A 15,237-nucleotide genomic window follows, 5' to 3' on the forward strand; every position below is an offset into this window, starting at 1 on the left:
ACCTAACAAATTTACGAGTCAAAATTGATTTTTTTTTCTTAAATATTGTTTCACCCATAAAAAAAGTAATAGTTTATGTATGTTTATTTTCTAAAACTATGTTAAAATTTGTTGATTTTATCATAGATTAAATTAGGAGTTTTGTTATCGGTAAAGTTGGAAGCCCTAAAATCCACCCTTTTTAATTTTGTTTCTAAAATTAGTCGATATAAAAATAAAAAAATAATAAAAAAAAAGACTAAAGTTAGGAGAGATGTATTTTTTTTTTTTTAATTATTTTCATTTATCACCTCTAACTCGAGCCAAATAAACTTATAATCCACTCATTTTATAAATTGGACCAATCATATTTTCTTGCATCATAAAAAAATAATAATAAAACCTTAGTAATAGATGAAAGTTGAAAGGAGAAATATGAGGGTTAGAACGAAAAATATATGTTTTAAACTAGTTAAACTATTCTTAAGTCGAAAAAGAAAATGTTTAGAAGATAAAATTATAAATTTAATCAATGAACTAAAAAAATTTATCTCTTGGTCAATAAACATTTAAGTGTATTAAATTTTTAAACTTTCAATTTTGCGTTTAATTGACTAAAAAATTTAAAATTTTTATCTCGGTATTTTGTATAAAATATAGGAATGATGTATCTAGCTCAATAATATGTTTGAACTCTTTTTTCTCAGCCTAATCCAAATGGGTTCATATACAAACTTGAGAGATCAATCTTTGAATAGTGAAAATATAGGCGCATGTTGGAAAATGATACTCGAGCAGAAGACAAAGAACTCTGCAACTCCTAAGGAGACAACTTCTGGGCTCATCAACTACAGGCCTAGTAATGCATTTGCATGCTCAAACCAATTGAAACTTGATAGACAGAGGATGCACTAAAATACCCAAAGGAAAAATTTCAAAATATAGCGAAAACAGATTAAATGCAGTTTCTCTAACCTTTGAATTGGCCAGCTCAAATTCCAAGATCAAAACTTGGGCATGTACCTGTTTCTCTTTCATATGTGATCTCCTCGCACATTTTCCCTTCATCATTAACAAGTTTACAAGCAGCAAATTGACTTGTACCTTGCGTCCAAGAAATTGTATCTCTGAGAGAACTACTTTCGGCCTCCACATACTCTGTCTGAAGAAGCTACGCAAACATTTGGGAAAGGAATAAAACTAGAGTATCTAATGCACATTCAAAGGAGATATCGAAGAGAAATTTGACCGCACCTGGTTGGAGTGTCCAATTTCGAGTTCTGTCAATGTTGCTGCAGCATCAAAGATTAAATAAGTCTATAATTTGACATGACGAACTTAGAATTAAATTAAGTTTAATTTGCACGAGATCACATTGAGTTAGAGCAAAGGATTGGTTGCTTTCTGCATTCTTAGTTGACTCTCTCGTGTCCAGGTTTTCGCTTGGTTTTTGATGAGATCGTTCATCCATAGGAAGATCCAATGCCTCCGTCGCAAGGGAAGGTTCAGGAACCTTAGATGACGAAACTGATACGCTAATATTTTTATCGGATTGACCAGAAGAAAGGCTCACTCTAGCCTTCGGCCTTTGAAGAATGGACAATATTTCATGGGCTGCATGATATAAAACAAATAAGTAGTTAGTTTATAACCAACAGAACACAAACATGGCCTAGTTCGAAAACCATTTTATTCTGTCTTTCAAATTATGCCATTTGAATTCTAAACCAAATTTCAAAAACCAAATCAAAATTTTTAAAACTACTTTTTTTCAGTTTTCAAATTTTCGAGTGACAAAGCATGAAAACTATATGTAAGAGTAGTGTTTATATGCTTCATTTTCAAAAGCACAAAATAAAAAAAACTAACTTGTTATCAAACTGGACAAAAGAGTTTAGAAGAACTATCAAGTAAGCATTCACAAACCATCCCGCAAAGACTTTTTCATAGTCGCTCTGGCCGATCCCTTTTCATCTTCACCAGAAATGCAAAAGCTGGCGTCTTTTCTTATATCAAAATCTCTGTTAGCGAGCTCTACTGCATAAGACCAGAGGTCGCATAGCAAGGCAGAAAAATTATTAGATAGCCATACGAACATTGGCTTAGAAACTAAAATCTAACATAAGGATCGGACCTTTAACATTTTCACATGCCTCACCAATCTCCACCAAGTACTTTGGAAGCTCAAGTATCTCCCCCATCCCCAATTTTTTAGATAAACTGATGTGTTTACTGCTTAATATAATTCTGTCTTCATTCAGTAAAGTAACCTGAATTAAATGCAAGAGTTAATCTAATAAAAAAGAAAATAAAAAACCCTTGCAATTCATAGAATTGCATTAGTAACATATTAAAATAATAAATAATAAAACCCTGGTTAATATGTTAATATTCCTAAATCTTCCAGTTTTCTTGTATATCTGATATGCAAACTAAACTTGAAGTTCGTAGTCATCCGACAACTCTAGCATTTCAAATATTAACGGTAAAATCTGATAACTCTTTTTTTCTTGATAATCAGCCAGCTACTCAATTATCAGTACTGGATAATGACCAGCATGTCCCAGAAGTGATCAATCAATTGATAAAAGCTGAAACTTTCTGGTAAACTACCTATTGTTAGAGTAAATCATCAGTAGTTCTGATGTTCTTTTTCAACAATCTTGTTTGCACCTTTAGGCATGTATCTATCTTCAGCCGTGGCATCAAAAATGCCGTTTGGCTTTATGCAAACAATTGAAAGTTGAAAAATGAAACTCATATAATGTATTCAAATTTAAATTCTTCTCTGGGACGGAGAGGGAGATGACGGAATTGTATTTTAGTGCAACTGCAAAAAGAAAGCAGGTAACATGATGTTTAATACAAAGTAAATTAACCTGCATATGGTGAGAACCAGAGGAGGAAATTTTGATGATCCCATTGTGATATTTCTTCGACTTCTGAGTTATCTGACTTGTGTACAAAACATGCCATTCTGCACTAAAACACTACACGTGCCTAAGTAGAAGCACAGCGGGAGGAAAACAAACTTCATGAAACCTTATGGCCGAAGGAGGAAAAAGATGAACAACGCTGACAAATGTCAACTACAATCATTATGTGGTAGAAATTAATGTAGCAAAAAAAACCTGACCTTTTCCAGTTGATATTTCATTTTCACTGAAACATTTTTTCGGTTCATGCAGTACCCTGGTTCCCCTGTCTCCAAAACTGCTACCTTGACTTACAGGAATTTTTGGAGGCTTATGTTCCCTTTCACATTCTCCAATATCTACTAAATGAGCATCAAAGGCTATTGATTCTCCAGATTTTACTCTTTCATCTTTCTTCATAAATCTGCTATCCAATAGTTTCCTGTTTTCATCAAAGAGCATGACCTGCAGAAAGACCACGAGAGCCATGGGCACAAACTTTACCTTTCAATTGATTTTTTTTTTTTTTTTTTTCCCTGGTAAGAAACTGCTCTTTCAATGAGAAGAATGATAAAGGCATACAAAAAAAAAAAAAAACCAACAAAAAGGGAGTCTAACCTTAATCATATAAAAGGACGCCAATCCAAACGAACAAAACCAAGATCATAATGTCTAGAGACTAATGCCCATAAGAAGGCATTAAACCTAGCCACTTCCCAAACCTCACCAATCCCTTGACCTCCCGAAAAATTCTATTATTCCTCTCAATCTCTTGGCCTACCTTACAATTGATTAATACTTCATCATGATAACATACATCGTTGGAAAAAGATTCTAATATATATCAAAGTTGAGTAGAAGATATAAAGATAAAAAATTGAATAGTTAAAGAAATAATCAAGAAGTATGGTAGGCGTGGTAAACCAGAGAATTTAAGAAACAACCAAGATGTTAACCTGCCTCCCGAGGGATCCACAAATAAGAAGTTTCAAGAAACCATCATGATACTTCTTAGCTTTCTGAGTAATATTTGAGGTGTAAAGGACCTGCCACTCTACAAACATCATATGGTTAATCATGTGAATATAGACAACACAAGAAACAGATCAAGACAGAATGAAAGAAATTGGTAGCTGCATAATGATTGACACTTTGGGAAATCCAAGTATGCTTAAATAGTACATTAGTCAAAGAAGTTAATTTTAGTTACTGGTGTTAATGAATTTGTTTTGTAGACGTGCCTTAGTTACACTCTATAGTTAGCTATTTAATATATCGTGTACCATAATTGAACGAAATAAGGTGCCTTAATCATGCCACAAAAATTTTGTGGTGGATGACAAGATTGTACCATACAAGTTTGGATTTAGGGAGGTTTTGTTGTATTTTTTTCAACTTTAGGGTATTTTTAAGGTTTGAAGTTACAATCAACTAGTGGTCATTATGGTATTGATGGGCATGAGAGTTACAACCTTTCAATTGGCCATAGGTTGCACTAAAGTTTATTTTTTAGGTTACAAATAGTCATTCTTGTTGATGCTTTAGCATGAATATTTTAGATATTAAAATGAAAATTGTGTATTACGCTTCTTAAGCAATGAGTTTGTTCCTTTGCATTTCTTGTCTTTAGATTTGTATGTTAGAGTCATTCAAGTAGTCCTGATCAAGTTATCTTGTGTAGTATTTCGAATCACGAATTTTCTTTACTCTTGATTTTGAACATCAAGATAATCCATTCCAAAATTTTCCCTAGATTGATTCCTATCGTCTTTGGAGTTCTTGGATAATTTAGATCTAAAAGTCTTATTCAACAAACTTGTTCCATCAAAACTGGAGTGAAGTAAGTTATAGAGTTCTTCCACATATTTCAAATACATTGTTTCCTCAAGATGGTATCAGGCTATTAAAGGCTTGCTGCCAACAGGGTACAGTACAGTGAGCAGATGGCTGCCTTGAGGCCCACATCTTCAGATGCTGGCACAGCATCAATTCTTTACCAGTTTAAAATTTGGATATGCCAGTCAGTCAACTCATCAACGTGAATCCAAACAAAGAAAATTACTTGACGTGGGAAGATCAAATCCTAGAAGTAATCCAAGGGTCATATCTTAAAGGATACGTTGACAGTATACTGCAATTGGCAATGCTTCTTCGTCCTCTCATGCTATCTTACAGATAAATCCAAAATATTCATAGTGTTAACAGCAAGGGAAGCTTCTGGTACCCCTGGCTGTGTCATCCATGATATCTGAATCGATTCTTTCTCGACTGACTGACTACAACACTGCACTAGAAATCTGGCAAGTTCAGCAAATCTTCGTTATGAGAAGTACTCGAAAAACTACGCAGTATGAGAACCAATCAGAAAATTAGAAGAAAGAACTCAAGATGGAGCATCTTGCAAAAAACAAAGCTTCTGTCTTTAGACCAATCATATTGCTGTCGATTCTGTCATTACCTCAAAATCGAAAGTCCAGTCCTGGCAGAAAAAACTACTGATGGCTCAATTGTTGGAGATAATGGTCAAAGGTCAAATACGGTCCATTTACTCAGAATTCAATGCATTCAGAGCTCGCGCTTTAGACAAGAAAAAGGAGGAACGAAACCTCAGTATCAACTTTGAGGTACATTTGGTGACATGGTCCAAAAACAATACTATTTCTTCGATCAGAAACTTTTGGATTCACAAGTAATTTCAACCCAAGACAGAACAACCGTTATACAAATTTTTATTCATTATTACATACTACGGTAGCAACGGCTGATCTCTCATCTTACAGCAATCCAATGGAGAGTTCAAGTTTTTCAGAAGTCTTATAGGCAAGGCAATTCGAGCTGATCTGAATGATGTCGATACTTCCCATATTTGCGAACTTCAAAATCTTTTTCACTCCACAAATCAAAAAATATCTTCTTTATAGTTAATCGGCTAAAAATAATGATATCTTTTTAAAATTCATCCACATATTTGTGCTGTGAAAGGATCAAGAACTGGAAAAGTTCTACGGTTGGGAATGCAACCGACATGCATATTGGTTAGATAAGGGGAAAATCATGGGCATATAAGTTAAGACGACTATCTCCATTGAGATGAGACTTTTTGGGTGAAACTAAAATCAAAGTCACGTGAGTTTATGTCCAAAGTGGACAATTGTGAAAACATGTGGAGGGTCATTATTCCTAACCATGGGTATCAAAGTCACATCCCTAAGTTAGTCATTCCATACCATCCTTGGGAGGTCAAACAAAGAAGTTGTGAGCCTCAAAAAAATATAGTTATGGTTGAGATCCACAGTTGGGCTCTATCAGGCTAGCAGTGTGCTTTGAAAAAGAGCAATTGACTTGGATAAGAGTGCTAGATAGATAAATGACTATTTGAAGGGAGGCTCGATGGTACTTTGTTCAAGGGGAGGATTGTTGAGAATGTATATAAAGTTTCACGTTGGCTAGATAAGGGGGAAATCATGGGTATATAACTTAGGACAACTATCTCCATTGGTATGAGGTCTATTGAGTGGAACAAAGAGCAAATTCCTGCAAACTTATATCCAAAGTGGATAATATCATAATTGTAGAAGTATGACTGGAGTCGCTATTCCTAACATCTACTTCATGGGACTTTGCATGCCGATCTTTTTTATTTCAATCACCACAAAGCATCATCTTCTCAGTCAAAGGAATAGTTTGTGTACGACTATACAATTTCCCACTCCATCCATCTTCAATTGTACTGCAAAATGCGCTTGTTTCTAATGCTCGTTCAAATCATTTTTTAAAAATAAATACTTCATATTTATTTTGCATGGCACAAAAGGCTAGGCCATCCTACATAGAGTATCAAAAGGCTAATTTTAAACTCTTGTAGCATTTCCTTTTCACATGATACATTTCCCCTGTTATCGTCGTTGACAACCAAGGAAAGAGTCACGAATTACCTTTTTCTTCCACATGATCACTTTACATGGCTCCTCGATCTTGTGTACTCTGAATCATGGGGTCCAGTTCATATCTCCTCCAACAACCATCTCTTATCACTGATAGAAGTATTTTTTTCATACGTTTTCTCCCTTTCTGTTATTTTCTTAATTCTAAATCCAAGGCCTTCCAGTTGCAGTCTACCCTTGGCTAGGCTTCTATATATTCGAGGGAGGTAATTAGGTTACCTGGAGTTCAGAGAAACAACACCTATTTCTATAACTAGATCTAAGGCTGAGTGTAGGAGTTCTGCAATTCTACTTCCAAAGTTATTTGGTAACAAGCTTTGATTATCGAGCCGTGTATCCTTTCACTTTTGCTCCTTGGACCGATAACCCCAGCGTCAGCTATCTCCCCCCAAATTCAGTTCATCCCACACAGCTCCAGTGCTTGCTCGTCAGCTTTGAGTTTTTCATCTTCCAGCATCTGCACTGTCAGCAATACATTTTGATGTCTGAAGTTCAAGCTCGTAAGCTTTGGGGAGAGTTACTCATACTCAATTTTTGTTCCTGTAGTTTTTCTGTTCGTTACTGTTCACTTATAGTTTAGTTATAGAGTGTACTCTTGCCTATTTATACTGAAATGGCAAGTGAAAATAAAGCACTTTCTCATATTTCAGATATATTGTTTTCTCAAGAAGGCAGGACTCATAGTCATCAACATTATGCTCCACAAACCATTGCACAATTGCCCCCCTCCCCACGAAAAAAAGATAGTGAAGATTTAACAACCCAGGAAGTCATGAACCAACCTGTCTCCTCTGTTTGTCTAGTGTCTGGACTAGTTTGTGGCGATCCATAGCACTTCAATCTGCTCTTTTTAAATTCTGTAATGTAAAAGGAATGACAGTGTGACAACCTAATTTGAAAGCACGTTGGTACACGCATAATGAGAGGACATGCGAAATAAATGGTAATCACCAGTCAGGTTACTTCTTTAACCCAAGTTATGACTAAGCCCGCTTTGAATTAAGCAATTGGAAGAGAAGCAACAACATACACGGCATAGTTGTCAAATAATGCAGGTTACCTCTGATTATTTTACATGAAGGGCTGAGAGTGGGCCGAGTTTTATTCTTCTCTGCACTAGCTTTATTTTCTACAAACAAGAGTAAAATAATAATCATACTCTAATCCGTTAGACAAATGAACTCAATCACATGATCACTATTTGGAAAGAATTAAAAATTGAACCAAGGAGGGACAAGAAGACTCATTACCAAAGCAAACAGAGTTATTTCTGAAGTTCTTCCCTCGCAACACACCCGATTTTTCAGATATCTCATCATGACCTGCTTGGAAATTCAGACCAGACTCCGGCTTATTATCTCCCAGAGGAGTGTCAATCTCAACAAGGTAACTGTTGAATATAAGCGTTTCGCCAGAGCAAACTACTTCTTCTTGCTTTAAGATCCTGCATTCGAGGAGCTTCTCGCACTCATCATAGAGCATTGTCTGTGTGTCAATCTAGCCATTAGAACAAATCGACTAGTCTAACAATTAGAATGAGAAAATCCAAATTTGTAAAACCAACTCCCGAATCACATACACCTAACTCCCGAATCACATCTCAGAAATTCTACCAACTATAATCACTTCAATGAATAAGCTTCTAAATCTCTACATTCAACTCTAAGATTTAGCGCCACTAATGTTAGTTAATTCCATACTTACAGAACTACACATCTACGAGCCCAAACAAAATATGTACAGTGAAGTAAGAGAGTGAAAGAAATAGAAACCTTATTGCTGGAACGGTGGACGTCTAAGAAGCCATCGTGATAAACTTTGCGCCTCTGCTTGAGGTGCTTAGTATAGGTCACCTTCCATCGATTCATTTCTGCCATTGCCTCAGCCTCTTCTCTCTCAGTTTCTCAAATGAAAATCAAACTCGCCGACCGAGATCATATCTTGCAATTATAACGAACGGAGTGGAATTTCGCCGAGGAATTTCTTCTGGCGGGAAATTCTCCATCGGACAAAAAAATGGCACTACTGACCGCGCTCTATGATTTCATATCGAGAAATTACATCCTATTTTCTGATCGGTTTACCTAAGCGTTCAATAGCGATTTTGTTTTTTATTTTTAGATTTTTAAATTTGTATTTCTTTTCTTCCCTTTTTTTTAAATATAGTTTTTCGCACTTTAAAAAATATATTTTTAATTTTAACTCAATTTTAAAAAAGAAAAACATATATTTCAAAATTATTAATTTTTCCTATTTTCAAAAAATAATAAATAAATAAATCATATAATTATCAAACACAAAAATCCTTCTTTTAGTATATTAATAATAAATTGTTGGCGTAATTATAATATTTAATTTAAAATATTTAAACATATATTAGTTACATTAAATACGTGAGATAAATAAAATCTGAGATTCCAAGAAATAACGGAGCATTTTTTATAAGAGTGTGAAAATTTTCTCCCAAATAACAAACGCATTTTAAAAACTATGAGGCTGACATACGTAATGGGTCAAATGGACAATATCTACTAACTGCGGAAGTATATTTGATACATTAAATCTATATTAAAATTTATTATTCAATTTTGATCTAATTTCTTCACTGTCAAATAAGCTAAGAAATATATTTCTGCATCTCGAAAATTATATTTTTCACACACAATTTTTTATTTCAAGAATACAAAATGTTTTGGAGTTTTCCTTAGAGGCACGTTTCTCTCAAGCTATCTCTCGTATCCACTTCTCGACTTTCCTTCAAACTGAGCCAAACCTTTGAGTTGTTGGAAGTAAGTTCGGTTAGGTTAGGTTGATCGTCTTGTGATTTTGAATAAGTGTCGTCGTTGTACTTATCGTTACTTACAAATAATCCTAATTTTGTAATGGAAATAAAGGAATATGGTCACTTCCCGAGAAGCACTCAAATTTCTATATTGTTACAAACTAATTTATTATCTCTCGAGCATGATGGTCTTCCAATTAGGTGCTCAAAATCCTTATTAACCTTTTGGAATGTTACTAATGATGTTCCTTGGGAGAGTACCGGTTTGGTTTCCGAGACCTAATACTTCAATTTATTAACAATTATGCAGTGTTAATTTGTTTAGACGTTTATTGAATTCACGTTGGTTATAAATAAGCCATATTTTATATGTGAGGTAATTTTTGAACATTACCAATCGTATCCCTTCTTACTCTATATGAAACATAACAGAATGCTCGGTCTTTAACTCATCCATCTAATAGGTTTGGATCAAATTTTTCTACGTCACTTGGATAAACCTTGTCCGATCTCTCATATCATTAATATCCAACAATACTGGTCGACTCACGTTGTTGTCAGACATAGGTTGGCCTCGCTAACTCACATTGTACAAGTCGGCCCAACGCTCTAGGTTTCTGAGCACTAAAGGCTCTAGATCTTTACGATTTTTCGATTCAGGTCATTTAACTAAAATCGCCTCTGACAATATATTTTTTCTCATGGTTAATTTTACACCTAACTCTTTATTCAGTCATTATTGGCACACTATTTTTAAATCTTATTTTTTTTAATTTTTAAACGTATAAACTTAATTCTTCGAATTAATTATTATTTTTAATTCTTATATTTAATAAATATAAAATTAAAATTTAAACAATTTGATATAAATTTAATTAAAAAAAAAAGTTGGTAGAAAGAAAGTAATTAAATTAAAATTTTAAAAATCCATTAAATATTTTTTCAATGTTTTAAAGAAAATATAATTCTTTTTCTTGTCTGTCATTTCTCCATCAACAAAAATGATTTAATAAATTTAGATTTTAATTATGATTAATTTCCTACCATTTATTTATTAATTCCATATTCAATAGCAGTGACTTAACTTCCACTTTAAATATATGATATTTATTTTGGATATATATAGATATATAATAATATCATAATAAAAATGTTGGTAAATATTTCTTTATTTTTTGGCATCACATTAATGTTTACTTTTAATTTTTAATTTTAAATATTCCAAAGAGCAAAATTACATAATAACTTACTAAAAGTCATAAATTTACCAAATTTATTGACAAGTCATCCAAAAACGTAAATTCCAAGCGCCTTTTTTTTTCCTTTTTTTTTTCTCAAGGAAAAAAAAGACCAAAAAAGAAAAAATACATAATGACTTGAATGCCCTTCCCTAATAAAAAAAAGCCAAACAAAATCACCATTATTATTATTACTTAATACTTAAATATTAAGTAATAATAATAACAATTCCGTATATTATTGAAACTCATATAATTCCAAAACATCATAAGTAAAAAGTTTATTTTTTTTTTAATTATGAATTGGGTTTCCGGTCGCCGGCCGATGGTCGCCTTCCGATCACTTTTTGTGTGGCGGCGCCATCGTCTCTGAAACAGGGGAAGTTGCATCTCCGTCGTTGGTGGTCTTGTTCGACAGGGAGCCGCCCTTGACGACAACCTCGGAGAGGTGAATTTGGGCTTTTCTTTCAGCAATTTGGATCTGAGTGGATTTGTAAAAGGTGGCGTAGAGGACGAGCTGAACAAGAGCCGATAGTGTTCCGAGGCTGTTGGGAATCTGAGAAAACGCCATTAATGCAGTTTTTCAAGTTAGTTTACTGTTAGTAATTTATGAATATTTTTATTATTTAAGTGTGTTGGATGATGAAAGTCCCACATCGGTTAATTTAGGGAATGGTCATGAGTTTATAATCTAAGAATACACTCTCCATTGGTATCATTGGTATGAGACCTTTTGGGAAGCCCAAAGCAAAGCCATGAGAGCTTATGCTCAAAGTGGACAATATCATACCATTGTGGAGAGTCGTGTTCGTCTAACAAAGTGTGTTATTTAATAATTACCACGATGAAGGGGTCGAAATTGATGCAAGCGTAAGCTGTCCAAATAATGCCATTGGCAAGTGAAACAAAGGATAGAGTAAATGGCATATATTCCACGCTTTTTGTCTTAATCACCAGTTTCTGCATTACACGAGACAACCCTATTTTAAATATTTAATTTTTAAAAATTAAGCTTATAAATATTTTTGTTAATTTTTTAAGAAAAAAAAGGAGAAAGAAATTATACTAACCATCACCGTCAATGGTGAAGCATACATCATGATGTTGAAGACCAAACAAACTGAACCAACAATGGTAGAGCGAAGAGTGTAGGTATGAGCCAGGGTGAGAACCAGGAGGGTCAAGCAAGCCACAAAGACGACCTCAGCCAGAACCACCATGACCACTTTTACCCGCTCCTTTTTTCCATTACAGTAAACCAAGAAGAGGATTATGTACACGACCTCGATCACGATACCGATGCCGTTGATCGTGATGACGAGCAGACTATTTGGGTGCACCATCGGCATCCCGTACAACGTCCATACTAGACAATTCATCAATGTTGCTAGATATGGCATTGGTGAGTACTGTTCCACCGATTTCTTCTTACATATTTTGATAAACGTTGGCCTGTAAATATAATTCAATCGTTAAAAAATCAAATAAACATGAAATTAATGAGAGAAATAACTCGGAATCCTCTTACATTCTCACTCAAGATATTGTCTCTTTGAACTCACAATTCTGGAATCACAACCTTTTTTTTTTGTTTTTTTAACCTAATGCTCGTCTGAGCTTCATGTGTTATAATACTACGTTAAAATATTATCGAGCTCTCTCTATCTTTTCAAAGTGTAATTCCCACCATTTTTTCTCCTCAACAAAATACAATTCTTTTTTAAGAATTGCATTAAAAGAAAAAAAAAGCTCCAAAATACAAAATGAAGAAGAAAGAAACCCTATATTCAAAACACAAAATCTTGCCCCTACATATCAAAACTTCTAGATCAAACCCCTAGGTCAAACCCAAAAACGAGAGTTTATTTCTGGGTTTAACTCAAAATCGAGAATTTGCATTTGGATCAAACCCAAAAACTAGAATTTGCATCTGGGTCGAACCCAAAAACAAGAATTTGTATCTTGGTCAAACTCAAAAATAAAAATTTGTATTTGTGCTAACCCGAAAATGAGAGTTTATTTCTAGGTTGAACTCAAAATAGAAAATTTGCATCTGGGTCACACTAAAAAAACCAAAATTCGTTCGGGGTCGGACTCAAAATCGAGAATTTGCATTTGGGTCAAACTCAAAATCAAGAATTTATATCTTGATCAAATTCAAAAGAGAAAATTTGTATCTGGGTTGAACTCGAAAACAAGAATTCAACCTAGGCCGAATCCAAAAACAAGAATTTGTATCTGGGTCGAACCCGAAAACGAGAATTCAAGAGCAGTAGCAAGCTAGTACGGTAGTATCGAAGCAAATACTTACAAAGGAGAGAGAAACAAGAAGAAAGAAATAACATTTCCTGCAAGAAAACACAGACAAAATGAAAAGAAATTAGAAAGAAGAACAGAAAGAACACAGAAATGAGTAAGAAACCACAAGGGTTTATGAAGAAAACAAGAAAAGGAAAACCCACCACAGATTCCAAGCACGGTGCGAACAGCATCAGGAGAAACCATGGCGAAAGAACAAAAGAAAGTCAAAAGAAAAACAGAAAGCTAAAGAGAAAAGAAAGGGTTTGGATAATGTTTGCTAAGAGAAAACAAGGGAGGTTCTATATATACAAGAAGAGACTGATTTGAATTGTAGGAAGAGCAGTTGGTCACGAGCAAGTCATGTTCTAGCCAATGGAATTTCCACCCAACAAATGGACAAAGGTCAAAGGGACCCAAGAAATAAGGAGAGGGAGAGATAAAGCGCGACTCTTTCATCTCCATAATCCTAATTACCCATGTTAATCTCGGGTTAAACATGGAACCAATCAGTAATTTCTTTTCGTTAGCTAAACGGAGTTTGAAATGAGAATTGTTCTCTGTCTCCGTCCTATAGGCTTTCCACATATGTAAGTCCAAACTAACGATGGATAAAGGATATGGATAAAGGATATATCCATGGATAAAGGATATATATATATATATATATATATATATATATTTAGATAGATATATATGTGTTTATAAATATAAGTTTTCATACATACTTCAATCGGATTCTACGAATTATACTAAAGAAAATATAGGTATAGGTAAAATATTTCTCTTATATTTCTTCTCGTTAGCTAAATGGAGTTTGGAACGAGAATTGTTCTTTGTGTCAGTCCTATTTCGATCTCGCTCAAACTCCCGTCTCGTCTAACTTTATATATATATATATAATCAACCGTGGGAGGTTTCTTCTCGTTAGTTAAAGGAAGTTAGGAATGAGAATTATTCTATGTCTCTGTCCTACTCCGAACTCCAATTTCGCTCAAATTTCCGTTTCGTCTAATTTTATATATAAAAAATTCAATTTTGAGTTTTAGTAATTATAAATTGGATTTATGAGGATATTTGAGGTTTTTAGGAATTATCTTTATTTAAAATGAATACATATTATATATATTAAAAATAGGAAAAAATTCTCTGTGGAAAATCTGATCCTCAAAAAGCCTCAAATTCAAGATCTTCGGGCACGTAGGAGACCAACTATTCCAACGTTTTCACTATAATCCCCACAAAAAATAGACGAAAAATTTTCACGAGGATGAAAATTATTTTTTTCGGGTTTCATAGACATCTTTATTTCTAAACCATTTTTTAATCAAATTGACAACCAATTACACTTTGTAAAATGTTAGGTCTACAAACGCTTTTTTAGTACTATAACAATATATTACCAGTAGCACTTACTAGGCTACGTAGCCTATGCTTTACAAGCTTATTACGATCAACTATGAATCATCTACTAGTCGTGCTCGCTTTAGTTGTTTCTATTGATGAAGTAGTTAATTAAGCACTTTAAGATGATCAATAGTGATGTTGGTCGATTTGATACCTATGTCTTTGCTTCCCTTTATACTAATGCCTAATGCTTTTCTCTTGGCTTTGTAGGATTGTATCACTCTCTCAATGATGGGTCAATCGTTGTTGAAACTACTCGTTCTTGCCGAACTATAGGAACTACAACTTTGTCATTAATGGGATCACATGCAGCACTAGCTTCCGCTAGCTTTATCTCGATTTTCAAGTAGGGTTTACAAGAGAGCTGATATTGGTATTCGAGCTAAAACTCTCGATAAAAATCACTCGAGCAGCTAGCCCTAAAATATAACTTTTTAATTTTAATTTTTTTAAATTACATTTTAAATATTCTAAAAGTCATAAATTTACCAAATTTGAACCCTTAAAATTCCAAATATATTGACACGTCATTCAAAACGCAAATTCAAAGCGCCTTTTTTTTCCTTGTGTTTTCTCAAGGAAAAAAAGACCAAAAAGAAAAGGACATAATGACTTGAATGCCCTTCCCTAATAAAAATAAAAATTAAAAAAAAAAAAAAAAAAAAAAAAAAAAA

General features: G+C 33.9%; 2 protein-coding genes across 6 annotated transcripts; both read right to left on the reverse strand.

The window, feature by feature from the left end:
* Window positions 1-651: 651 nt before the first annotated feature.
* On the reverse strand, window positions 652-8,905 carry LOC111469041 (protein ZGRF1). Of its 5 annotated transcripts, none has more exons than XM_023114263.1 (13): window positions 8,611-8,905; window positions 8,089-8,323; window positions 7,899-7,967; window positions 7,621-7,695; window positions 3,851-3,948; window positions 3,116-3,359; window positions 2,859-2,956; window positions 2,114-2,249; window positions 1,906-2,016; window positions 1,354-1,593; window positions 1,234-1,271; window positions 1,003-1,141; window positions 652-890 (listed from the first exon to the last, which is right to left on the reverse strand). In XM_023114263.1, the coding sequence occupies exons 1-13, from the start codon at window positions 8,713-8,715 to the stop codon at window positions 856-858; spliced, it is 1,623 nt and encodes a 540-aa protein (XP_022970031.1). In that variant the 5' UTR covers window positions 8,716-8,905; the 3' UTR covers window positions 652-855. The 5 variants fall into 5 exon arrangements, with proteins under 5 accessions (XP_022970031.1, XP_022970028.1, XP_022970029.1 ...); XM_023114260.1 differs by having other exon boundaries at window positions 1,003-1,150; XM_023114261.1 differs by having other exon boundaries at window positions 652-835; window positions 955-1,150.
* A 2,293-nt stretch (window positions 8,906-11,198) lies between these two features.
* On the reverse strand, window positions 11,199-13,387 carry LOC111468872 (bidirectional sugar transporter SWEET7-like). Its single transcript, XM_023114003.1, has 5 exons — window positions 13,321-13,387; window positions 13,170-13,206; window positions 11,929-12,310; window positions 11,699-11,818; window positions 11,199-11,414 (listed from the first exon to the last, which is right to left on the reverse strand). The coding sequence occupies exons 1-5, from the start codon at window positions 13,361-13,363 to the stop codon at window positions 11,199-11,201; spliced, it is 798 nt and encodes a 265-aa protein (XP_022969771.1). The 5' UTR covers window positions 13,364-13,387.
* Between the last annotated feature and the right edge of the window lie 1,850 nt (window positions 13,388-15,237).

This window comes from Cucurbita maxima, unplaced genomic scaffold (assembly GCF_002738345.1).
Source record: "Cucurbita maxima cultivar Rimu unplaced genomic scaffold, Cmax_1.0 Cma_Scf00038, whole genome shotgun sequence".
Classification (NCBI taxonomy): Eukaryota; Viridiplantae; Streptophyta; class Magnoliopsida; order Cucurbitales; family Cucurbitaceae; genus Cucurbita; species Cucurbita maxima.

Bases quoted from the DNA above. Each gene is read 5' to 3' on its own strand.
- LOC111469041 (XM_023114260.1), bottom strand. From the start codon at position 8,715: ATGGCAGAAATGAATCGATGGAAGGTGACCTATACTAAGCACCTCAAG. The intron at 2,250-2,858 runs GTTAATTTACTT...CATTTAATTCAG, and splicing joins CTGGTTCTCACCATATGCAG to GTTACTTTACTGAATGAAGA. The intron at 1,151-1,233 runs GTGCGGTCAAAT...ATGTTTGCGTAG, and splicing joins AAATTGGACACTCCAACCAG to CTTCTTCAGACAGAGTATGT.
- LOC111468872 (XM_023114003.1), bottom strand. From the start codon at position 13,363: ATGGTTTCTCCTGATGCTGTTCGCACCGTGCTTGGAATCTGTG. The intron at 13,207-13,320 runs GTGGGTTTTCCT...GTTTTCTTGCAG, and splicing joins CACCGTGCTTGGAATCTGTG to GAAATGTTATTTCTTTCTTC. The intron at 12,311-13,169 runs GTAAGTATTTGC...TTATATTTACAG, and splicing joins TTCTTGTTTCTCTCTCCTTT to GCCAACGTTTATCAAAATAT.